Raw genomic sequence first — 25,840 nt, forward strand, 5'->3', positions numbered from 1 at the left:
CGGGTGCCGGCTGCTACCGTAAGGTTTCACTCCGCTGCTGGCCGCGTCTTCCCACTGGTGTCCGAAAAGCTGTCTCCCTCAAGCCGGGTCACTTAAGCTAATCCAACAGAAGGAGAAAAAAAAAAAAAAGAACCCCAGCTTTTTGCGTATCAGCAAGATGATTAAACTGACCACACAGGGGTAGGTCTGCTGTAAGGGTGACGGTGGGAAGAGGTGACAAGGGCTGTCCTTGCCAGAGAGCACGGAGCAGAGGTCACTTTTGTGGTAGCAATCTTCGTTTAGGTGAAATAAATCACTGAAGTCAGCACCGTGTGTTAAAAGCAGATGCTGCCCGACGGGCTCGCACCTCGCTTGTTGAATAAGCTTGAACGTTTGCAGTTAGCGAGACGCAACAGAGAGCAGTGATTTCTTCAGTATGAGAGTTGGGTGCTGACCTGGTGAAACGGGTTACTCAAAGGCCAGCCGACATGACTGAGCTTTTCTTCTTCGGGAAGAGAAATAGGAGGAGAGAGAGGAAGGTGAAAGGGAAGATGTGGTTAAGCCTGCAAATAAATATTAAAAGTTACTGCAAAGAAGTAAGAATCGCCTGGACTCCACAGTTCTCAAAAATAAGATGGGAAATACCATGGTTAAATTTCGGTGAAGTGGACCTAGGTGAGGCAGTAGGAGGAATGAGAAGGATAGTAAGGTATTAAATCAGCAAGGTATTCATCAGCTGATTTTTATTAACAAAACTTGTGAATTTTTTATTGATAATTTTTTAATTATTGAAGAATAAATTCTGCTCCTTCTGCACTATGTTGGTGATGTTATTTCCATCTTTAGAGCTTACTGTTTATTTCTGCTTGCTCATTCGTGTTTTGAAGCTGTTACTGTTGTATTTGATGCATTATTTTGTGAAAATGTTTCCTTTATCACCGGGCAGTTTTATCTAAGAGCCTTTGGTGAGGAACTTTGTGGAATAATCTGTTTGTATCTTCATGATTCGTGTGCTCATTGATGCCTTCAGAGATCGCCATTTCATCTGAGGGGTTTTCATTTGCAAAGATGACAATAGCTTAATGATATTAACATATTTACCATTCCAACATCTTGCTGTTTGCCAACAGTCGTCATCTCTGAGAATGATTTTATCTCTCCAGTTGTTTTCTTACCTGCTAATTACTTTGTTATTAATAAATAGCAAATAGAGGCATTGTTCGTCTGGGACTTCAGCTGCCTGATTTATACCTGTTGCTGTTAGATGCTGGTTTACTACTTAGCACAAACATTTTTATTGAAGTTTTGCATGCATGACTGAAAGTGGGGAAAGATGGAAATAAGTGTTGAGAAAGAGAGTGGTAGTAGATCCACATGTATCCCTTGACGATCTGCAAGAAATTGAATTGACCTGCTTTTTAAAATGTATTTAGGCTTTTTTTTTTTTAATAACAGATTTTGGAATTTTCTACTAGTGGTTGCTTCAAATTAGTATTGTAATTTACTGAAGCAAACCGATAAGCTGTGATACCAGTTTTAACGCATGAGGTCTTTGTCATGGTGATTTCACTCTGCTGTGAATTTACAGTAAAATTTTTGTCACAGACTGCCCAAAGTGGTACTCATAATTTGTAATTAAAACTGTTTCTATTGCTAGGCAAACTTCAGTGGTTCTCTTCCCCATTTGCAGTTCATTTGTTTTTTTCTCTCAACTGCTGACAGGCACAGCCCTTAGGCAAAGCATTTCTATGTATCAAAACAACCTTCTGAAATATATTGAGGTTAGGACCTAAGTTTTGGGGGTTATTTTTTTTTCTAAAACAAATCGTGAAGACAGTCTGTTTATGGAAAATGCTTGGGGGAGAGTTTGTATAATGTGATTTTGAGCTTAAAACCATTTTGGAATTAAGAAATACTGTTGGAGCTTGCAAGTTTTTGTGGCCACAGTGTCACTTGTCCCGTGACTCTGGAAGGCTGGAATATTTTAAAATTGGCATTTCTAGAACTCTTTGTGAAAGATCTGTGCACTTCAAATTAGTGGCACGAGAATAATTGTCTTTCTGGTATTTGTTAAGGAGTTCTCTCTTTCTGCAAAGTAAAAAATGCCTGTTTTGATTTCCCTTGCAGCCAGTGGTGGCTGATTGCTGTGGGTGCTTTCAGATTGACAGGCCTTAAGTGTGTGGGAGCAGAGGGTTCTAGAAAGGGTCTATTGCAAAGCAGAGATTAACAGATGTACTCTTTTTTTTTCTTAAGAACTTCCTGCTGTTTGCATGCAAGTAATCTTAGGCAGTCTGAATAGGATGCTTCACAAGTGGAAGGTGCCATATAGGCTGAGGCTTCTCAAAGTGCTTAAGGCTGCATATCAGCACGTTAAGGGGAGAAATAATTTTTGGACTGTGGGGATTCTCTCAGGTGGCTGGTGGAGGGGAGGCAGGGTAGACATTGATCACTTGCTTCTCACGTATGAGGAGTAGGGAGCAAAGGAAGTGATAAATTGTCTCAGATTCCACAAGACTCATGCCATTAAAAGCTCCTACAAGTAGAAAATAAAATACATCAGGAAGTGGTGTGCTTTCATGCTTTAGATTGCAGGATGTCTGGCCACCATCTGGCACTCTTAAAAAGAGGTGAGGAATAATACTTAGCAGGAGCATTGTGCCAATAGAATATGCCTGATCAAACTCTTCAGGTTATTAAAATGTAAACCTAAACCTTGGGCTGAGGTAAGTCATTCCAAGAGGAAGGAAATGCAATAGAATTCTTTGACCAAAAATTATGATTGCACATTAGAATTAGTGATTTGAGAACTTTCTGCATTAATGGAAATAAATATTAGAAATTGATTCCCTGTAATATGGTCTAGGTAGCAATAAGTATTACTCTTTTTTTTTTTTTTTTTTTGTTAGGTAATGAAAAACACAGTATTCAGGTCGCATCTCAACAAGAAGATGGTGAACCTACACTACAAGACATGGCTGTACTTATTGAACAAGTCACTGGAGTTCCAGTTCCTTTTCAGAAGCTGATATACAAAGGTAATTTATAAATCTGTCAATGTTTCTTATAGATGTTACCTTCATCTTGGTTACTCTTAGGTGTCCATGTTTTGAATGTCTTCAAAAAGATGTTCTTATGCCACTAACTGTATTTTAACTGTTTTTTTTTCCCTCTCTCATTTTCCATTTAGGGAAGTCTCTGAAAGAACTGGAACAACCGTTGTCAGCACTTGGTGTTAAAAATGGTTGCAAAGTCATGTTGATTGGGAAAAGGGTAAGTGGTTTGTTTGGTTTTTTTTCCTTAAGTTGTCATCATATTTGTCAGTGGTTCAGCTGCTGAACACAGAAAAAGATTACAGCATAAACTTAATTTTGTATACCTACCCAGAAAGTTGAGTTCAGTCTCACATTGTACTACAAATAACTGTGCAGTTTGTACATTTCTGAAATTTATTGACTGACTTCTGCCTAATCTGTTGCTTGTCAGTGCTCATGAACCTTCCGTGCACTGATGACCTTACTGATCATTTTATTTTTCTGGTTAAAAGAAAAAAAAAAAAGCTGTAGCTACTGAATCTGTTGGTTTATTTCTAGTGAAATTACTGTGGCTGGCTTTGCTAAGTTGAGGACAAGGTAATATCTTGATATAAATGTTACCTCTACTTTAAAGATGCTAAGCTAACAAAAAAAAAGTTTGCACTTTTGCTTTCTCCCTTCAAATTCATCTCATTTAATGTGTTTATGTACATTGCCACTTTGACTGTATTTGTAATTAAGCTTTGAAAGAAGCTTATTTGATAGGTATTAAAATATGGAAAGAATAACCACAGTGTAGTATGTATTTTAAATCAGCAAAAGCCTTTACGTCTGTACCACTACTCTTGCTGCTTTTTAGCTGCATAGTGACTCTGTTACATTGTAAGTATTGTACTTTTGAATACACAGAATAGTCCAGAAGAAGAGGCTGAATTAAAGAAGTTAAAAGATTTGGAGAAGTCAGTGGAGCAAATAGCTAATAAGTTAGAGGAAGTTAATAAAGAATTCACAAGTATCCAGAAGGTATGCCAGTTTTGTGTCATTTTATATCTTTGCAAAACAGTTCTGTAGGTATATATATTTTTAAAAAAAATGTTTAAAGGTTTTGTGTAGTCAGTAATAGGCTGCACTTCCTAACTGTCCAAGGGGCCTGTAAAATTCTTACTGAATTTCAAATGCTATTTATGAGTTTGAAAAATGGAGATGTGTCAATGCTTGGAAAAAAGTAAATGTTGTTGCATGTTGAAAAAATTACATTCCTCAGATATACATAAAACATAAAAATATGAAACAGAGAGAGTTCTCTCAAAGTCCAAATGAAAATGTCTGTTACTTGTTTAATCTTTTAAGTAATCCCAGCAGATCTTACATTTAGCATCTCAAGGATTGATAGAATACAGATTGAGATTGGAGTCCTTATCATACTTGAAACTACAGAAATAGTAAAAGATGTTTTCTACTGTAGTGGATTGACAGGTTTTCTAAGATGAGTACACTGTAGTGTATGGAATACCTTTGTCTTTCCTTCCCTCTTTTTTCCTCCTAGGGATTTTTAGCAAAGGATCTCCAAGCAGAAGCACTAAAACAGCTGGACAAGAGGGTAAAAGGAACTGCAGAGCAGTTCATGAAGATCCTGGAACAGATTGATGCCATTGTAAGTAAATAACCAGAGAAGAGGGTCAAATCCCAACAGAAACTTACTGTTAAGAGTATATCTTTCTTGTACTTTATTTGATATTTTAAAATACTAACAAATTTATTTTGGCTTTCAAAATTAGTTAATTGGTTTGCTCATTTTTTCTTTAATATCTAGCTCTTGCCCCTGTATGTCTCCAAAAGACTACTTGGCAGCATCTATTTCTAAATGGTGACATTAATGCCTGTGTATGCATCCCCATTCTACAGAAGAGCTTCATTTGGGGCAGCAGCCTGTTAAGACTACATGAAATGGGTATCCTTTACTCAAGTTTTACCCTTTTAGTTTGTCTTGGCAAAGTTTCATGTTAAACTTCACGGTAACAGTAAAGGTCTGGAAAAAATCCCATCAGATACACTTTGTATTCTGTATTGCATAAGAACAAGGAGATCCTGAAGACTGAAGAATTTTCTGGTCAGTCATATGTGGACTGACGGTACTTTTGTTTGAGATGCCTGCATACTGAAGACTAGATTCTTTCTTTGGAGTGTACTGGGGTGTATCCAAGTGCTTCACAGTCATTAATGGATCATAACCTTACAGCATATTTCCGGAGTATAATATGTATCTTCCTGTATTGTGTAGTAAGCTGAAAGCTAGGTGAGAATAAGGGACTTGCGCAGAGATACATAGAAGATTATGGCAACTAGGGTATTTCCTTTATCTGTTTCTCTGTCTGCTGGTCGTTCTCTGTAAACTTCATTATATAACTGTGTTGCATATCATGATCATACTATCCTGCTCTGAAGAAAAGATGCTGCTTTTGTGTAGTGATCTCTTTGGGTCTACTCCTTCACACAGTGGCCCTTTATGGGATTGTTTCAGCAAGATTCCATGCAAACGCCTGTAATTGGTGAACCAAATGTAGTTTAATTGATGGACACTTTGAAAAAGTTCAGCAGCAGACTAAATCATAGAGTAATAATTTGAATTGGCCATCATCAAATGCTATGCTGTATGGATGTGTTCCTAGGAATGGTGGGGAGCTCATTAACTTATTTCTTCCTTTCATATTGTGCACCTTTAATGGTAAATTAGCCTTTGCTGTTTGTTATAGCCAACAGTTCTTAAATAATTTTTTTTTAAAAAATTGTAATATGCTAAGTATTTTAAAGTCTTAAAATTTCCCTTTCCTTTTCTGCCTCATATAGAGGAAAATATTTTGGTGACAGTTCTTGAATGCTGTTAGACATACAGACTTTGTGTAACTGATTCCCTGTTTGAAGTGGCAGATTTACTATATGTTATCATGAAAATAGCAATAAGGTGACAGTGGTTTCATTTGGATGGGATTAAAGCTTATTTCTGATCCCTTCAATTTCTGATACTAAGTCGTATTTAGGAACAAGTGAGTACGTCTATGCTGGCGTACAGTTCTGGAACCCAGTAAGCAGCTTTGGAAAACACTTGTCGCTGCTTCCTAATTAATCCAAACTGAGTTTTCCAAGTTTACTTTTGATTCTGGTACTTTTTGCATGGCTTAAACAGAAATCGTGCTATTATTTATTTCCTTATCCAAAATACTCTGAATAGCACTGGACAAGGCACTTTTAGGCTTAGTAGAAGATTTTAGAAGACTTATAACCTGGTGACTTCGTGTTTAGATTTAGGAAATAACGGAGTCCCTGCGCCTCAGTGTTGCCTCTTATGGAAGTGCAGCAGCCAGAGCTAAAACTAATTATAAATAGTATCTTTTAATATTTGTAATAGATGTTTGTTACTTTGTTGTATAAGAGCCTATAACGTTGACAAGCTTCATGTTTTTAAAGCCAGAAATAAGTGAGGTTTTTTATTACCAGGGATTGAAGTTACATTACACGTTCCATATGTGTCCATATTTATTGGTTCTAATAAACAAAGGTGGCTGTGGTTTTTGTCATGAAAGCTGAGCTTCTGTGAAACTTCTGTGAAATCTTGCAGGTGAGATACCTGTAGTTGGGTGGAATCTTTACGTAAAATGTAGCTGTTCAGTGTACTGGTATTACACCAGATCAGATGAACAGGCCACCAACTTCCTGAGCTATTACTTAGCTGTACTGCAGTTGTGCAACATACAGAGGTGGCAACACAGATCGGTAATGAGGTATGCATATGAACGATAAATGGGTTCCACTGAAGTAAGAAATGGTAAATAGAAATGTGAAGCAGGAAAGCATGAAGCTTCCAGAAAGTGTTTTATCTGTATCTCAGAATTGTTTTATACAGTATTTAGTGTTCTTCTTGTTAGCTAAGTAAAAAGCAAGTTCTGACAATCTCTTGAATGCTTTTGGCCATATAGATGTGCTATTGATTCAATCAACAGCATGTTAAAAAAAAAGATAAGCGTGAAAAAAAAAAAGTGAACGAGCTGTTTCCTGCGAAGACAGAAGAATGGGTGCATTGTAGAAGTGAAACATACAGTAAGCTCACACTATAAATGTTCCAGTTTTCTTCTTTGGCAGAATTGCTGTGAAAGCTCTTTAAAGTGCCTTGGCTGTCAATGAAAAACATTTAGCTTGGTACAGAATGAGATTTGTATGGTTATAGAGAGCTAAGGGTGAGGAAGCTTGCATATTGTTTTCTGTCTATTCTAGGGGTGTCACCCCCTTACTGTTAGCAGACAAGCTCATTAATTAGAGGAGCTGAGTTTGGAACTAACACTCCTTTTCACTAGACTCCATGTGTTCAAAAACTGTGAATTTAAAAGAAGTGAATTAGGAAGTAAGTCAGTAGTTGTGCAGTATTGGGGTGGGAGAGAAAAAATAGAGTGGTGTTGCTGTCAGAGGTGTGAAAGGGAAGTCTTGAAGGGATGTTTTTGGGTAGAGTAGCTGTAACTTAAACATTTTAACATTAAATGTGTTAAATAGCTACTGCTTCCAGAACAGGAAGGGTGGAGGGATCTTACGAGCATCTTACACATTTTTGAATGCTGTGACATAGTCAGACTTTCCTATAAGCTACACATCTTTGAAGTTTTCTTCAGGAGGAATACAAATTGAGTCATGTTCAACAGGTGAAGATTTGTGTATCCGTCACCAGAAATGCCATTTATTTCAGCTGTTAAAACATTTGGTCCAGGAGTAAAAGTCAAAGTACACTACTTACTACAAATCTCAGTGAGTAAACACAGAAAATCCTTGACTTGATCAGCTGGCACAGCTTTTTAAATAACTGAAAGGCTTTTTCAAGAAAAAAAAAAAAAAGGAAACCTTTTCTGAGATCAGTAGGCAAAGTTAAATCCACAGTCATGACGCTATGTACTTCTTGTGAGCCTGCTCTAATTTACATGAAGTCTGTCACCGATACTGCAGTCTGAGAGGTTACTTTGTTCTCATGATGGTTTCTTTTTAAATGGCAGATTTGTAATCTAGAAAGACAATATTGCAGAGAACAGATTGTTCTAACAACTGAAAAAACCACCTTTCTCTTCTGAAATACCAGTCACTGATTTTGTTTACATAAATTCACGACAGAATCATCTGCAGATTGTATGTATTGGTACTGAGGATATTGATAACATTACTGACTCACAGTTATGTTCTGGTAGTCCATCATCCTTTCTTGAGGATTTTTTTTGTTGTTGTAATTCCCTGTAAAACTTACTTAAATTACTGTTCTGATGAAGCGTTTTGCACTGTCTCCTTTTCCTTGCTATACTGCTCTCTGGTAAATCAATATCAAATTGACGTTTCAAGGATTAAAAGAAAGAAGTATTCTGAAAAAAAACCCGTCGTTGTGCCTGTAGCAAAGATTTTCCATGCTTCTGGGAAGTTTTGCCACTTACAATAAGATGAGAACTTATTACTAAACCTTTGAATTTATCTGGATAAATAAGCATTTGATAAACATTTCTTATTATAATTCTTAAATCTCTTAGCATGGATCATAAAAGCAAAGCTTTGGGGGAAAATTTTTCTAAAGCACAAGGAACATGAAAATACTGTCATTCTCAGTGAGAGCAGAGCACTTAGCTACCACTTCTGCATTCAGAAAACCCATTGACAAATGCTGCCATTTAATAGCTGCCTTTAAAGAAGCCACACAGATGTCTACTTCGATGAAGAAGATTCAGTGTCAACATTATGTGCTTACCCAATTTACCAACTTATTTAACAATAAGGTAAAAAAGCGTGAAGGGCTGGTAGTCAATAAAAACTAGACACTAAAACACTGTACCTTGTTTTGGATTTTTAAAGGAAACTAACGAAAAAGCTTCTTGTTAGATGGATGGGGTGTCAGCAAAAAATCCTTGCTTGTGACTGATTAGCATTGGTGCCATGTGTAGCAGAGTGGTTTTTTTGGTTTTTTTTTAAAGCAATTTGATAACAAAGCAAAAATGTTTCTAGCTATTATTGCTAGTGACTGCTAGTGTAGGAGATGGCCTATTTTAAGAATGGTGTCCCTTTGGTTCCGATAAGGTAGTCATAAATAATAAATTTGACTAGCATTTGTTTTGTTTATTAACTGACTACGCTTCTATAAAGCGTAAAAAAAAGTCTGATTCAGGCATCAGATATTACCTACTGGGGTCTATCTTTTCGGAAGTAAGAAATAACCAAAGAGGAGAGCAAAGATGTGGTGGTAACATTAAGCTTAGAAATGGTTATTGGAAGCACTTTCAAAACAAATGGAACTTGAGCAGAAGTGAAGGTGACGTTCTGTGGCAAAGGGAGGTGGTTTCGTTAGGAGAGCAGGTGGGAGAGGGAAATGACAAGAGTCTGTGTTTTGTAAGAAGCAGTGCTCAGGAGAGAGGGATGCTGTGTTTGTAGTTAAAAGAACACTCAAGAATAGAGAGGATCTAGAGGCACATGCATTAATTTATTGCTGTGTAAACCGTGATTGGTTTTAAGGATTTCTTGTACAAAGCATGAGTGTTGTGCATGCAAAAGATGAGTCTTCGAGGATGTAATGTGTGTGTCTCTGCAGTGCATCTCGTCAGTGTATTTGCAGGGTGAGAACTCTTGAAGAGATGTGGTTAAACAGCTCTGCATTCGGGGGTGTGGGGTGGGAGATAGCCACGGGTTAACAGGGGGACGTGGGCTCTGTTTCTGGGTGGATGGGGGGAGGGTAAAGAACATGCGCCCAGGAGTTCTACAGAAGTTGCTGGGGTGAAGCCAGCACTGCATCACTTTTTTTTCAGACCCTACAGGCCAAGGACTGTGAGACTTGAGCAGGGTTTTGTCACAGAGAAGCGCAATGCAAAGAGGAGACCTGCTATAAAAGCAAGAATATGCTGTGCAGTAGAAAGGCATATACTAATCCAAACCACTGCTCTGCAAGCAATGCTAGCACCAAAATGTAGATTTGGCAAGTTTTGCATAAGCACTACTTTTGCTTAAGCTACTCCTTCTTTAATTAAATTTGATTTTAATTAAATATTGAAATGTTATTGTGACTTAAGGTTTATTGCCAGCTTCACCTGTTAAACCCTGAATAGTTGGACAACGTATTCCTGGAGAGGAGACGTAAGCTGACTAAGGTAAAACAGAGAGACTGTGAGATTTAATCTGATGTTAAGATTTGTAAACTTTACTAATTTAATTGCAAAACACCTTTTAAGCAGCTTGATAAGTTAGTACGTTTAGGTCTTCTGGTTCCGTGTCTCTGCTAAGGGGATTACAAGGTGTGATTTTAAAAAAAAAAAAAAAAACAGCTATGAAGGTGTGCAAGCAAACAGAAGAGTTTGGGTGTGCAAGAAAACAGAGGAGTTTGGATGCACAGATTTCAAAGTTTCTTCCAGTTATCAATATCTGTTTTAGAAACAGACTTGGTATGATAAGCCCAGGTGGAGTTCCCTGTCTGCTACTGAAAGTTAACTTAGGCCTATTCTGATGATAGACAATTGTTTGTTAAACAGCTATTTTAGATTTTTAGGAATACTTGCATAAGCCAGACTTACAGAAAGTACAGCCTGAAATAAGTACTCAGGAAAGGGGGGTAGGCAGTGTAACTAACCTAGTGTATAATTTCATTTTTAGTTTGATTATTAAGAAATTCCAAGTAATGGAAAATTTCAGGGCGTAAGACAGTTTCTGTGACAATGAGATAACATTTTTTTCTGGTAAGAATCAGCCGTTAATAATTAGGCCTAACCCATCTTTGTTCTCTCAGGCTATTACATATATGGAGTCAAAATAGTCTGCATCAAATACTCTGTTAAATGTTTCTTGTTGTATTTTGTTAATATTAAAAAGTGAATTGAGTTGTTGAAAACCAAGGGAAAATACGGAATGTTTTCTCATGTGGTTGCAGGGTTCTATGCCTAATAGAATATTTCATATAACTTTGTAATATTTTTTCAACTTTTTTTTTCCCTGCGACAACTGTAAGTACTCCGAAGGCTGGTTTTTTTTATTTGCAAATGAGGACTGGTGTTTGAAGAGAATTCACCCACAGCTTTAAGTGGACTTCTCAATTGTTTTTTAATGTCTTTAGAGCATTCAGTTTCTGCAAGAAAAGCAAGAAAAATCTTTTCACAGGGTCCTGCTTTATTGGAAGAAGACATATGGGTTTAGCATGCTACAGTGAGCAAGGGCTTACTGCAGTACATAGTACTAGAAAATATGCCTTGTGAAGAGCAAAGTAGCTTCCAAAGTGAACAACTGAAAAAAAGCTGTGCTCTGGGAAATGGACATGTGCCGCTTGTAAAAAGGAGTTTTCATTTTAGGCAGACTGTTGAAAATGTAGTAGCTTCTGAACCTATCCTGTACTGTAAATCCATGTATGGATTCTATGATTCTATGTAATGTAAGGCAACATTACATAAATTAAGAAAGCAACCAGCGTAGAACAGGCTCTTGTTGAAGGATTTACATCGTGCATGACAGATTCCTGGAGTTAGCCTGGTAACTTTCACAGCTGCTGCTTCTCTTTCTCACAAAAGAAGAGGAGTTGGAAATGATAGATAGGTGAAGGGACAAACTTAGGACAAACTAAAGAGTGGTTTTGGTATTAAGAGGATTAACATCAATAAAACAAACAAACAAACAAAAACCCCAACATCTAGTTTTCAGATATTTCTGTCCCTGTTTGTAAGATAATACTGCACCGGTTTTCATTTGGAAGGGTATCTCCCTTAATCCGCATACTCTCTTGTGTCTCTGATACTGATGGTCATTTTTCCACCTGAAAGAAGTATGTCCAGTTTCTGGTTCTGTTTCAGAAGGTGCAGTCTGACACGAAAGCTCTCAGCTAGGGAGATGCCTTTTCTGATCTTGAAGGGAAGTGTTAGAAGTTGATAGGAGTTCTATACAGCTTAAAAATGCTGCTGTTTGGGAAAACTGGTACTGGAGCACCAGGAATGGAAGCTGGAACTACAGGAACAGAAGGGTTTTTTTATCTTACTCATCTTCCAAAACCAAACTAAGAAAATAAACCAAAAAACCCTCACCCTGGGAAGAGGTTAGTGTTGTAGTAGTTACTCCCACTTCCAACTTTCATACTCTCCTAGGAGACAGGAAGCAGCATGGTGCATTCCTTCTTCCAGCTGAGCGTAGAAAGAGTGAGAGGTATTTTAAACCCGAAGTTTATGTAGAGGTAAAATGTAAAAATGTGTCCCAGCTCGCTCTGTTGCATGCCGATTTGCTCATCACCCACAGTGATGAGCCTGCTAACACGTGCTAAGCCTGGTGATTATCATTTCTTTGTCTGATATCACTTACAGTGTGCTAATTACTGCACAAATACTGGAGCAGTGTGATCCCTGAACTTCCTGGGATCTCAGTGATGCCTCTAGTTTCACTTCACATGATGGTTGGTTTTTTTACTGTGGAGTTTTGTGTATTTTTAACTCCTATATTAGGTTATGTGCAAGACTCCTGTATTTAAGACCATGTATATTTGGCTGGACGCTAAAAGAAAAGAGCTTTTTTTTTGTTTGTTATCAAAGGTTATGTATCTAAACCTACTGGTGGGCTTTGCATTTCAGCTGAAAAGAAACAGAGGGTAGTATAGGGAAACCTGTATCTTTGGTATGGAGTTAGGGTGGAAAGTAAAAGGTATACCGTGAGAAACTCCAAGATTTTTATGCATTTTCAACAGAGAGCATAATGTTTCTAAGAATGTTCACATAAACTTTATATGATAATCATTTGTTTTACCTGTTTCAAAAAAGCATTGTAAACCTGAGCACAGTTCCTCACCAACACCCCAATTTCACACAGCTCCAAAAGGACAAAGTATATACATATAACATTTGCTAAGATGACATACGTGGATATATCGGGTGGTAGGAGTATGGAAGATTATGCGGTTTGAATGAAATTGAAAGCTGTCAGTATGTAACACTTCACATCTGTTCCCTTCCGTGAGTAGATTGTGGAGAAGGGCAGACATACTGCTTAAACAGAGTGGCAATGCCTTCATTACTGATGATATGTTCTAATGATGGCAAGGGATTGAGTTAATGTGTTTGTAAGAAATTAATTCATCTTACAGTCTCTGAAAAAATGTGAAGTTGAAGCCCAGCAGAATGGTTAACACACGCCACAGTAGACAAAAGCAGTGTATGCAGTTATTGCTGTACGTTACCTAAAGACTCGTGGTAAATTTGCTAGCTCAGTCAGCTCAGTCTTTGCAATCAGCATTCTGTATCCCAGACTTACTGAATTTATGACTTTTTCTTGAAATTCTTTCTTGTGTAATCATCCTGACTGAGCAGGCGTGGCATTTTCAGGATGCTTGCTGAGAGGAATCTTTGATACGTTTAGTTTTTGCTGTAAGTTTAATACTCTCATTTCAATGTTAAGCTGCATCAACTTGTTTGTTTATTTTACTGCAGAATCTGCCAGAGAATTTCAGTGATTGCAAACTGAAAAAGAAGGGGTTGGTGAAAAGGGTTCAGGTGAGTATTTTTATTTTTTTGTTTTCTGTTAATGCTGGATACTTGTATACCAAGAGATTGTGAAAATGGGAGCTGTTTAGAGCTTAGATTTTTTTCAGTGTTTGTTCTTATATTGTTATTTCTTATGACCTCCCTTTAAGAGCTATTTAATAGCTTTATAAAACACTATACAAAAATACAGATTTTCATAGTTCCTGCTGTCTTCAGATATTGTTTGTAATTTACATTAGTGGTTGGCCTTATGGCTGCCTGATGATGTAAAGTAATTCTGATAACTTGGAAAGAAAATGGGATGATTCCTCCTTTCCCATATCTCGGTGGGCTGGAGTAATGAATGAGGAGGTCTGGGTACAAGGATACAGTCAACTCTAACTCCTGCTGGACCTTGCTAGAGGTGTTCTTTGGAAAATTTAGCTTCTTTTGCAACATACCAACTTCCTATGGAGAGTCTCCAAAGTAAAATCTGTACAGAAGAGCAGCTGTGCTGGGGGTGGGTTTTTTCATTGCTTTGCTATTGTATGATGCTTACAAGTTCCTAGTCATCGCTTCCTTAGAGACCTTGAACTGAAGGTTTGTTATTAAATACTGGAATTTGTCCTCTCTCCCTCCTCCCCCAAAAGCCAAACTTCCATAAATGAATGGTAATGCTACTCGTATTACTGCTTTTCTTTGTGTTGTGCTAGCTTCAGTCACAGGTTAGACTCCTGAAAATTACTTGTGAAAGTACTTTGCATTCATGTATGAAGTTGAAATGTTTTGTCTTTTATTGTAAGCTATGTTTCCCTTTTTTTTTTTTTTTTTTTAATGGCCATCTATTTTAGAGGAAGCCTTATCAAGAAGTACTTCATAGTAGAAATGGTTTTTGTTATAGCTTTAGGGACAAAGCCCTTTGTAGTCTGTTAGAGAGGTAAGTTCAGATAATGCAAATTGAAATGAAGATGGTTGCTGCCGTAGCTATGTTATGTGGGGCTCTGAACACGCTCTTGATTCCATGTGTCTAACCAAAGCAGCAAAAGTTTGTGATAGAGGTATGGCAATAACCCTCATGGCAAGCTACTAGAGCTCCACTCTTGAGTGAAGTTATTGCAGAAATAAGCAGGGTTTTGTATAAGATCTGCTGTTAAAGCATAAAACAGACTCTGTTGAGCCGAGATCAGGATTATTGTTGTGCTTTTATAGGCATGGCGTTCTGCAACTGTAGGTTATGAACGCTTTGAGGACTGCAGAAGAATTGAAGGGGTTTCAGCAATTTGTTTTTCCAGAGTGAGAAAACGATGTCAAGTTATGCTTATTACTCTTCAGTATTCATGAAAGTGAGGGGGAGCTATTAAGTGCTTTCTGTTGCTGGCAATCACATCTTCCAGAATGGGGAGACAGATAGGAAACACTTGCAGCCAGTAACTGCAATTATTATTACCTTGAGTGATCCCTCAAGTCCTTACAGAAGTGAGTTGATGCCAGCTCAAGGGTTTGCTTCAAGACAGATGACTCAAAATGGTGTGGTGGTTGAGAAACATTAATCTGGCACAACAGTTTGCTTCTTTAGGGGGAAGGAAGTTTCTTAATGTCATCTTAATGTAAATAACATTGAATGTCTGGTTTGACTGTTGAAGTCTAGTGCAGACATAGCAAGATGTGCATAGAAGGTGGGACAGTCTGCTCAGAAACTACGATGTACTATCATACATTAGAATTGGCCTAAAAGAGTGTATTGGCTTAAAGCGCTGGCACGTTGTGCTGTGTGCGGCACAAGCAAAGTGACCAGTGGCTGCTGGCTCTTAATTGCTGTGTGTGAGTTGCTATACTTGTAAGAACTTGTGGGCAGGTTCTAAGGAAGCTTAAGGTGCTGTGGACTGCCCTTTTTGGTAAGGAGCCTTCTGTTTTTTGAGGCACACCAGCTACTCATGAACCCAGGTGAGGGTTCTTGTTGCCCTGTAGTCAGGAGAAAGAGAAGAGGCCTTGGTTTAATGAAAGCTTTTTTTGGATTTGACTGAGTAGGTTTGTCGCTCTCACCCTCGGTTACAGAAGTATGTGTTTCAGAAAGGAGTTTAAACGTCATGTTCCAAACTGAAGCACTAACTTGCCTGAACATTTATGATCCTTATTGTTGTTTATGAACTTTGGATCACCTCAAAGTACTTCAGTGGCAGGACTGGTGAGGATGGGCAACCACGTTGTTGCCTAATCAAATGCCATGCTTCTGTTGGATTCTGGGTAAACAAAATTGTGAATAAGCTATTATTAAAACTGAACCGGAGGGTGGTTGTTGAGTTGCCTTCTTTGAATTCATGATGGAAACTGCAGCTTCTGTTCCTAAGAAGCATCTACCATTGCTGTAATTGCGTATCAAATAAAATTTGTTTGTTTCTTATTCTCAGGTTTTTCTTGCCCAGTGTGATACCATTGAAGGAAATATTGGTCAAGAAATGGACAAGCTACAGTCAAAGAATTTGTCGCTGGCAGAATGAGGCCTTGCCCTACGTAATTAGGAAACATAATTGCTCTATGAGCAAGAAGAAAAGTTTGCTCTTTGTTTTGGAGCACGTATTCAGCTTTTTTTTTTTTTTTTTTTAAAGCCCAGTCTGTTAGACTGGTACTAGTCAATCATTTCTTGCTGGTTGTCTTGTTTGCCGCTTGGTTAGACCTATTATTTTGAAAAGAAAACCCTTCCTGAAGAATTGCAGAAATAATCTTTGTGGTGAATTGTTATGTATCTTATGGACGAATGTTTAGTTAACTAAGTTACAAAGTTTGCAGTAATGGGCAATTTTGTCTGATATGTCTTGGAATTTATTTACAGCTCAAATCAAAGAAGGTCTGTAATCGTACAAGTGCCATAAGTTGCAATTGTAGGACTTCAGCTTGAAGGAAAAAGGCAAACTGAGACGACATCTGGGGAAGTCGAACATTGCAGTAGACAGTTCAGAGCAATAAAAAAACCCCTACGCATTTGTATCTACTTAATGTTTGTATGCATTTATAAATATAAGAAAGCTTGACTTATAAGGGAGTCGTACCTATTTTAGCCTTAAATTGTCATAATAAATGGCATGTACTGTAACATGTATGGTACTTAATTTTGAGTGGTGCTTTAAGTTGTTACTGAGCTCCTTGATACAGACGTATGTTTTTTTACATAGATTTCTGAGGTACTGTGTTTTTTATAGATTATTCTTATTTTTATTGTTTGTGTTCCGTCTTGAGTTATGGTGGAAAATGAAATGAGGTTACTCATGCTGCTCATACGCCAAGGGTTCAGTTCAAGCAAAGTATAACTAAGGAGCTATTTTGAAAGGCTTTTTTATACTTCTTTTCTGATTTCACTGAATTCATGATGCTATATTTAATGGAAAATTGCAGTGATTATTTCTAGTCTGTTAAGGTAATCGGTGAATTTTTATAACGTGTTACAAAGTGACGCAACTTTATTTTCGCAATGCCATGCAACTGAGGATGATGACTGATTCTTGCAGTCCGATACGTGCCATGCTTAGCTTTCTCTGTTAGGTGAAAAATAAGCTTTTGTGGGGGAGATTGTAACTGTCAGCGGGTGCAGCCAACTTTGCAGTTGTTGGTCAGAGCCCGTATCTAATGTACCTGTAGCGGGAGTTGCTTTTTCACTGATGCTTCTGGTCGGTAGGTCGGTCGTGTATGCAGTGGCTGGTGAAGTATTGACTGGAAAGGAGCCCATTTCCCTGGGGAAAGAAAAGCTGTCTTGTCTCAAATGAGTCAGACTGAGGATGTTTGGAAATGGCCCCTAGGTAGTGAGTCTGTATCCACATGCCTCTGTTTTAAGATTAGCTGTCCTTTCAAGATGAAGTAGGAAATGTGTCTAAAAAAAAAAAAGTTAACTTCTAACAAGTTATAAACCTTAAATGACACCTAAAGTATTATTATTAAAGTATTATCTGTGATGTATGTAATTGGAGGAGCATTTCTTTAGTGAAAAATGCCATCGGACAAATGAAGTGATGGCCCTGCATTAGAAAGGGTCACTTTTATTCTAAAAATGCTTTTTGACCATACCAAGATTGGAGTTGCCATAGTTTTTGCAGTTAACCAGTTTCTTCAGGGTGGTAGGTTGTATTTTTTCCATGTGCATGGAAATGTTCCATGTCTCTTCTCAGCATCTGTGGGGGATTTTAAGGTCTAAGCTCCTAGGAGGCTTGTCTGTCATGTTAGAAAATGGTATGTTTGGTAGGACTGTGGGTATTTTTTCCTAGGCTACTAAATCTGGTCATGCTGCATTTTCCCAGCACTTTAAGGTTAGGAGGAAGAAGAGTTGGTTGTAGCCATTTTTGTGAAGCCCTACCTAGCTTGGTGCTGCTTCGGGTCCAGATTCAGCTGACTCTTAAACCCACCAGCAACACAGTTGCCTAATTCGGGGGATGCAAGATTACCCACTTCCCCCTGGTGGAAAGGATCCTCACCCTCTCAAATGCAAGTCCTCTAATGCCTTGAACATTTGCAGATGCATAAACAAAGTATCCTCTTGTGCCCGTGAAGACAACTGGGAGCTGTGGTTATGGCAGGGACTGCGACCGTTTCTGCTGCTCCTTCGTATTCTTCTCTCTTGGGTGGGAACACTGAGGCTGTGGGCAGACTTCATCTTCCCAGAAACCACTGCTTCTTGAGATGTGCTTGTGTGAGTCCGTCCTCAGCCTGTCTCAAAGCCAGGTGGATTAACTTTAAAATGTTCCGTAGCAGATCTTGTGATAATCTGGTACTTAGAGGCAAAGGAAGTGATGATGAACCTCTCCCACCAGCACATCTGGATTCAGCAGAGGGTGGGCGTCCTGGGCTGAAGTTACCTTACAGTGGTAACTCCTGGTATCAGGGCATTTGGTTTCTAGGACAAAAGTAGGTGTATGAAGTATAAAAGTTTTTGTCTTCCAAATATAAAAATGAGTTGATTTGTTTCGGAAAACAAATGGTTGTACTTAGAGTTAGCTAAGACTTTCTAGAGTGGATTGACTTTTATACCTAGTTTTGAAAGACGAGCCCCACGCTTCATAATAGCCTTAAGTTTCAGTAAAAGCAAACTTCTATGCTTTTGAAAAGTGGAACAGACTACAGTTGTGGGAGGAAGGGGAAGGAAGAGGTAATTTTAAATATTCTACACAATTTGTAAAGGTAAACGTAGATCTTGATCAAGCTTAAGGTATATTCTCACTGATTCTGTAGTCTCGGTGTACTCTTGTACCTATTTTGCTACTGAATCAATTATTTCCTCGCCCCAGCCATCTGCCCTGATCACCTCAAAAGAGAAGTGACTCCCTTCTCCCTTAGCTACACCGACCCATCGTCTTCCTCCGGCTGCCGTGTTGCTCTGGATGGGTTTACACACCTGGGATTTGCCATCCGGGCAAAATGTCTCACCACGACGTTTGTCTTTTTATGAAAGCGGAAATCGAATCACGCACTCCCCTGCCTGCCGTGCTCCCCCAGCTCCCTACAAGCTGTCGTGCGGGACGAACCAGACCCGGTGTTTGGGGGAGCCGCGGGGTCTGGAGCCGGGGGATGGCTTGCTCTCTGGTCACGGCGTCCTCTCTGACCAAGTCCTCCCGAGGGTAAAGTCGCTGTAAACCCAGGGTTTGACTTTTAATGGTTGCTTGTGGCTTGGAGCGGAGTACTTGGAACTTGGGGGTAGGGGTTGGTTTTTTTTTTTCAGTTAACTTATTTTATTGTACTATTGTAAACGAAAAGGTAAAAATAAAATATGGAAAGCTCTCTGCTGTCCTTGGTCGTGATGCGGTTACTAAATGCTGTTGGGGGGCTGTATGTTAGTGGGGAAAAGGGATGCTGCTCTCCGTGCTGCTGCGTGCAGGGGTGGGGGGCGAGGGGGGGTGGGGCGCAGCCCTCCAAAGCCTGAAATGTGACCCAGATTGGCGAAAAGCTGAGGTGTAAAGAAAAGCTGGGGGGGTTTAAGAGCGCTCTTCACAATCATGTGGCACACTGAGGGTTTCTGGATCTGGGTGTATGGGAGGTACTGGGGTGTTTTGTTTTGTTTTTTGTTTTTTTTATATATTTTGGGCAGCTTTGGGGGCACTTTTTAGGAAATCTCTTCAGAGATGCGACCTACAGCTGTATTAGGGTGCCTCTGTAGTTCTGCTGGTGCTCCAGAGGCTTAGCTCCTGAAAGACCCGATAAAGCCTGGGTATAAGGGAGAAAGTCTTTACAATGAGGGTGGTGAAACACTGGAACGGGTTGCCCAGAGAGGCGGCGGGGGGCCCCCCCCCCCCCCCGCCCCCCCCCCTTCTCAGGCGGCGCCCGGTCGCTCCCGAGCAACAACGCCCCGGCCAGCCCCGCTCCCCCCGGCCACCGGCCACCCGGGACCGGCGGGGGGGGCCCCCCCCGCCGGTCCCGGGTGGCCGGTGGCCGGGGGGAGCGGGGCTGGCCGGGGCGTTGTTGCTCGGGAGCGACCGGGCGCCGCCTGAGAAGGGGGGGGGGCGGGGGGGGGGGGGGGCCCCCCCCGCCGGTCCCGGGTGGCCGGTGGCCGGGGGGAGCGGGGCTGGCCGGGGCGTTGTTGCTCGGGAGCGACCGGGCGCCGCCTGAGAAGGGGGGGGGGCGGGGGGGGGGGGGGGCCCCCCCCGCCGGTCCCGGGTGGCCGGTGGCCGGGGGGAGCGGGGCTGGCCGGGGCGTTGTTGCTCGGGAGCGACCGGGCGCCGCCTGAGAAGGGGGGGGGGCGGGGGGGGGGGGGGGCCCCCCCCGCCGGTCCCGGGTGGCCGGTGGCCGGGGGGAGCGGGGCTGGCCGGGGCGTTGTTGCTCGGGAGCGACCGGGCGCCGCCTGAGAAGGGGGGGGGGCGGGGGGGGGGGGGGGCCCCCCCCGCCGGTCCCGGGTGGCCGGTGGCCGGGGGGAGCGGGGCTGGCCGGGGCGTTGTTGCTCGGGAGCGACCGGGCGCCGCCTGAGAAGGGGGGGGGGCGGGGGGGGGGGGGGGCCCCCCCCGCCGGTCCCGGGTGGCCGGTGGCCGGGGGGAGCGGGGCTGGCCGGGGCGTTGTTGCTCGGGAGCGACCGGGCGCCGCCTGAGAAGGGGGGGAAGGGCGGGGAGGGGAGGTTACACCGCGTTACCGGGGGGTTGCTGCTTTTCGTTAAAACATGGGGGTTGTTGGTAATTTAGCAGCTAGGGTAAAGCGTGTGTACAGCAGTTTCAGGGAGCTTGTAACTTGCACGCACCCTTAAGTCTGATTTTTTTTTTTTTTTTTTTAAATCCTTTTAAACTCTGCTGCTGCTTAGCAGAAGGTGAGAGACTGGATTTCCTTGAGCAAGTGCTGAGGAAAAGGCCGAAAGAACGGAGGGGTGCGTAGCTCACTGCCTGCGACCTGGGTAGATCTTTGCGGCAGGGCAGGGTGACACCTCTTTAATCCTAGTGCTGTGTTTTAATTTTAAAGCACCTAACGTTCCAGATGAGTCCGGCCTTCCTGCTCTCCTCTCCAGTGTTGCACTGCTGTGGATGTCGCTGGTCTCAGTCCTTCTCAGGCGTACAGCCTCCCCTGTGCAAGTGCCAAGTCCTCTGCCCCCGTGTCGCATCATTCAGGAGGCTGATGGAAACATTGGCCGTGGTTTCTGTGTCTGCCATGTCTATTTCAGTGATCTTGTTATGGAAAAATATTAGCTCATTTTAAAAAAAGTGGTCTAAAAGAGCTGTATTTTAAGCTGCGGTCTGGAAGTTCCTGCTAGGAAAGCCTCCTGATTTTTACACTTCCTTACAGAGGGTTGCAGAATTAAAAGGCACAAAGCAGACGGCAACGGTTGCAGCTGCCAGCACGTCATCTCAGCCTGTCAAGCGAAAAACTGTTGACACAGAAAATACAGAGTTAAAGAAAGTAAAAGGTAAGGAGAGAAAAATACTTACCAAGCGCTTGCCGGAATCTGGTCGCTTTACATCTTGAATGTTTTTGGGTGGTTTGGGTTTTTTTTTTTCCTCGTGGAAGCGAGCGTGAATACAGAAGACTGTTAATGCCAGCCTGTTGCTGTTTAAAAGTCTGTCTTGTTCTTTCTCTGTGAGTTCACTGATCGGGAGAAAACTGCACTTTTGGTAGTTTACCTAGTTGCCTTCTGGGTTATTGAGTTCAATTAGGTGGTGGGCTTGGCGTAAGTTAAACAGTAGAAGCGCTTGCTCCAGAAGTGGTGTCACTCCTTTTCGTGGCATCAAGCCACTGGATTGCCACAAATCATGTGTGAAAGTTCACGCTAAAAGAAAGATAGTAAATTTTTTTCCCTTGGTGCGCCTGAACGTGTAAATACATGAAATATATGAAAGTGTGCATTTGTGAACTTATTGCTGTAGTAGGACTTTTATTTGAGTGATATTTCTTTTAAAAGTATGGGTTTTAAGAAGTGACTCTTGACTGTTGTACAGGTACAGACGAAAAGCCACATACGTCTACATCTGGGTAAGTGGATGTTACTACATGTGGGGTTTTTTTGTAACTGTACCAACTGTTACATTCTCACCCCGTTTTCCCTCATCTCCTTCTGAGCCAAGGGTAGAGAATCAGCAGATCCCTGCTTTGCTCATTTTCTAATGTGGGTGTATGTTCCTGAACATAACAGCATCTTCCTCAGTGCAGATGAGAAAATCATGGTATTAGCTCTAGAGTCTGTGGCAAAACAGGAATTATTTTACTGTCATTATCAGGCTTCTAAGGATTAATACGTGGCGGTATTACGCAGTTTGCTAGAATGAAAATAACTAGATTGTGGCATGCACTCTAATCTTCAGCTCTAGCATACTGCAGAAGAGATGGTAGTCTGAAATTAAGACAAATTTTAAATGTACATTTAAATTTATTCACAAAGGCTACTAAAAAATGTCATGTTAAGATGTTTTTGTCACTTAAAATTCATGTAAATGCATATCTTGCAGTTGAACTCTCACAAACATAGGAGCATATTTGACTTCAAGGGGTTGGGTTAAGCATCTTACTGCCACTGAAAAGTTCTGGGCATCTTTGTGGGGTTGGTAGATGTCACATGAGGCCTGCAGGTCTCCTGTACACTTCTTCACAGGATAAATTATTATTATTATCTTGCATAGATATTACGTGCTGTTATCTTAACTCTAGAAGACACTTGTCTTGTGGATATTTTGAATGTGTGTGCAAAATTAACAGTTGAGAGGTTTGTTCGTTATTAAACTGATCAGTATGAGCGTTTTAAAACATAACCTGGAAAAATGTTTGGCTTGGAGGCCTGCAGCTGTTCTAAGCACATCTGTGTTTGCTCATTGCTGAGCCTGTGTGGCCCTTCTAAGCTGCAGTTCTGAGCCGCAGGAGGTACCCAAAATAAGTAGTTGTGTTTATACATGAAGGCTATGAAGGTTTACGTGACATTAATATGACCTCTGAACTATGAATTTTGTATTTAATGTGTTCACAGCAGGTATACAGATGCAAATAACTTTGAATGTGCAAATAGAGTTACCTAAGCTTCCATTCCTACAAATGCACTTTATTATAAGATACTTTTATTAATGTTTCTCATACTGAATATTCAAACACAAGAAAGGAACCGAAATGTGCATTCAGAATTAACATGAGCAATCCTGGGGAAGTTCAAAAGAAAGCAACAAGTATGTGCTGCCTTCAGACAATGGTTACATCAGTAGCTGTGCAGTTTAGGGTATTGCATGATATCTACAAGATGGTCTTGCTCACAGATTGAACAGGCTTCGGATGGTAGACTGTTACTGACTTTTGTGAAGTTTGAAATAGTTATATTGTGTGTTCTTTACTAGGCTACCAGCAGATTTTTTTGATGAAACAGAGCACGGTAGTGCAAAGGAACAGCTTTCAAAGGGTTCGGGTACCAGTTTATTGTCAGGAAATTACGATGATGACGATGAAGAAGAAGAAGAAGAAGAAGAGGAACAAGATCAATCAGGCAAATCTTGTGTTATGCATAAAACTGATATTCCACCTCCAACTGAAGAAGTAATAGCTAATTCTCTGCCTGCAGGTAATGATGACTGAAATAGTAAGTGATTTAGTAAGGAGAAGCTGTGTTTTATCTGATGATGGAAAGGTTTTCATTTGTTTTTCCAATTATTGCTATTAGCTGGTTAGGGTGTGTTATTGTGGAAGTAGAGAAGGGACATTATTTGCTAGTTTGTAATTCCGTGGTGTTTTTTCAGCATGCTTATTGATTTCATGTTCTAATTGTTTGAGGCTGTCAAGTGAAATAATGTCTGGCTGTTCTTCCCTTGATATTCAGTAAGATAATTAATTGAGATTTCTGTCTAGTCAGAACTTTATAAAGAAGCTTGAACAGTTCTTTTTGTTTATAGGCTTCTGTCCTTTCTTATAGACTTCTTTGACAGCAAAACTACACCTGCTCCTATAGTTTCCCATTCAGGATCCATACAGAAACCAGAGATACAAGAGAAGGTAGTGGAAAGGTAAGCAGTCAAATCAAATATTGATAAATTTGGGAATCATAAATAAACATTATCCTTCCAGGAAGTACAGACTGTGATCACTTAGAAATCAGTAATATTGTTAACTTGTATTCAGAATGGTTTGTACGTATGTCAGCATCTAGCATTATTTCAGACCGTATTTCACACCCTAAGGGCAGGATAAGAGGTGGAGCAGTGCCATACGGTGTCTGTTAGACATCTCGATTTGCAATTATTAACACAGGATACTTCTGAATCTTAGCGTCCACCACTGCTTTTAACTGTTTAAAGAAAACCATTTGCTTGTTCTGTAGTAGTGGTTCAGCTCACTTGGGCACTTTTTTAGACAGTGGTTTAGGCTAGGTTTAAGTAGAGGCTGTGCTGTTAAAATATTTGTGTGCTGAACACACTGGAAATAATAGTTTAAGCAGCCTAAGCTCTTGTTTTGACAGTGAGGTTTACACAGAACTTCACAGACAGGTTTAAGTTAGGTAAGATCGAACTGAAGAAACAAGTTTTGATGGTTGTAGGTAAAACTCGGGGTGTAAAAAAACTTGCTTCATTTCTAGGTCCTATTTTAAAAGACTATGGATTTTATTCTTGGCTGTTTCTAACTCTACAATAAAGCAGGTTGTAAAGTGTTAACTCGGGATAATAGTAATCAAACATTTCAGGAAAGAAAACACTGCTGAAGCTTTGCCAGAAGGCTTCTTTGACGATCCTGAAGTGGATGCAAAAGTAAGTGATCTGCTCCTTTTATGCTGCTGCATATTATTTCTGCCACTTGTAATGATTTTCTGAGTAGTGAAGATGTTTTTCCAGGCAACTAGTCATACCAGAATATAAGAAAGCGACTGAACTATTTTGGTTCATGAAAAGGGGCAGAGGGGGGTGGTAAGAGCTTGTTAAATCATCTCTCAAAGTGTATTTTTGATTGTGTTTCCTTTGTGGCTCTTAAAGAAAACTAAAGAAGTGTTATTTGTTAGTTAAAATGCTAGGCTGAGATTTGGACAATCCAGCTGTTACTTTCATTTCTTTGAGTCACCCCGGGAAAAGCGTTTCACTGAATTTGTACATCCAATCCTGCCTCTGAATTGAGGATATAAAAATAGTTCTCTAATGTCCTTTGAGAGATCCTGTTGCAAAGTGTTAAGAGTTACTGTGCAACTGATAACTATGCATACTGTTACAATGAAAACAGGTAGATTACAGCATACACAGTGATCTCTAGTACTGGTATAGTACAGCAGCGATCTTGGTTTTCGACCCTCTTGCCTTTTACTGCTATGGGGTTTTTTGATACTTGGAAAAGAAAAGGTACACATTCAATGTGTTTCTCAAAAAAAATCACACCTAGAAATCTTGAAATTTTGATCAAAAGTATTCATACTTCGTTCAATGTGCACAGTACCAAATGATGACCAAAATAAACACTGATATTTGAAATACAAAGGTGGCGGGTTTTTTGTAGTTTACGACAGATGTGATGACTTTCCTGCTTTCTTTACAAGAATAATAGCATCGTAGGCTCAAAGTCTTTTCCTTGATGTATTTCCCTATTTTTCACACTGTGGAAGGCAGCTGTGTATTTAAATTGGATTGTGAGGTCGAGCCATGGCTTCTGATTTGGAGACCTTCCAAATAATGCTTTTTTATATTCAGTTAGTTCCACTGTCACAGTTAGAGGCTTGCGTGTCTCTTACTTGCTCTGGCAATGTTCATTTGGCACCACTCATGCCCATGTGCTGGCATATGTGAATAATTTTGAACAATGATGTTCCAAATACTGAATTATGTAGCTGAAAAAAATGCACTTGGGGGGGGGGGCATATGAATAACTGGTATGTTACACTTTTCAAATACTTAGTTTCACCATGAGTTGGGAAGCTTGTAGAAAGCAGGAATCCCTAGGCAG

At 40.4% G+C, this 25,840-nt stretch overlaps 2 protein-coding genes across 5 annotated transcripts in view; both read left to right on the forward strand.

Moving 5' to 3' along the window:
- The first annotated feature begins 21 nt into the window (after positions 1–21).
- BAG1 (BAG cochaperone 1) lies at positions 22–19,176 on the forward strand. Of its 4 annotated transcripts, XR_004842176.1 has the most exons (9): positions 22–180; positions 2,886–3,014; positions 3,167–3,249; positions 3,921–4,034; positions 4,558–4,665; positions 4,825–4,962; positions 10,100–10,165; positions 13,466–13,528; positions 15,907–15,934. XR_004842176.1 is itself a non-coding variant. In XM_035895479.1 (7 exons), the coding sequence occupies exons 2-7, from the start codon at positions 2,951–2,953 to the stop codon at positions 15,994–15,996; spliced, it is 522 nt and encodes a 173-aa protein (XP_035751372.1). In that variant the 5' UTR covers positions 22–180; positions 2,886–2,950; the 3' UTR covers positions 15,997–19,176. The 4 variants fall into 4 exon arrangements, 2 of the variants coding, with proteins under 2 accessions (XP_035751372.1, XP_035751373.1); XR_004842177.1 differs by lacking the exons at positions 10,100–10,165; positions 15,907–15,934; XM_035895479.1 differs by lacking the exons at positions 4,825–4,962; positions 10,100–10,165 and having other exon boundaries at positions 15,907–19,176.
- Positions 19,177–20,624: 1,448 nt separating this feature from the next.
- ZNF830 (zinc finger protein 830) overlaps positions 20,625–25,840 on the forward strand; it is a 10,974-nt gene continuing 5,758 nt past the window's right edge. Inside the window, exons 1-6 of the mRNA XM_035895477.1 lie at positions 20,625–20,637; positions 21,183–21,359; positions 21,889–21,922; positions 23,266–23,486; positions 23,835–23,925; positions 24,600–24,663. Coding sequence (XP_035751370.1) covers positions 20,625–20,637; positions 21,183–21,359; positions 21,889–21,922; positions 23,266–23,486; positions 23,835–23,925; positions 24,600–24,663 — 600 coding nt within the window. The remainder of the gene's footprint in view (positions 20,638–21,182; positions 21,360–21,888; positions 21,923–23,265; positions 23,487–23,834; positions 23,926–24,599; positions 24,664–25,840) is intronic.

Source organism: Egretta garzetta, unplaced genomic scaffold (genome assembly GCF_000687185.1).
Source record: "Egretta garzetta isolate BGI_Z169 unplaced genomic scaffold, ASM68718v1 scaffold405, whole genome shotgun sequence".
NCBI lineage: Eukaryota > Metazoa > Chordata > Aves > Pelecaniformes > Ardeidae > Egretta > Egretta garzetta.

What these genes read in the sequence shown, in the direction of transcription:
- BAG1 (XM_035895479.1), top strand. Translation starts at nt 2,951, where the DNA reads ATGGCTGTACTTATTGAACAAGTCACTGGAGTTCCAGTTCCTTTTCAG. An exon ending in AATTCACAAGTATCCAGAAG is followed by an intron (nt 4,035 to 4,557) that starts GTATGCCAGTTT and finishes TTTTCCTCCTAG; the next exon opens with GGATTTTTAGCAAAGGATCT. An exon ending in GGTTGGTGAAAAGGGTTCAG is followed by an intron (nt 13,529 to 15,906) that starts GTGAGTATTTTT and finishes TCTTATTCTCAG; the next exon opens with GTTTTTCTTGCCCAGTGTGA.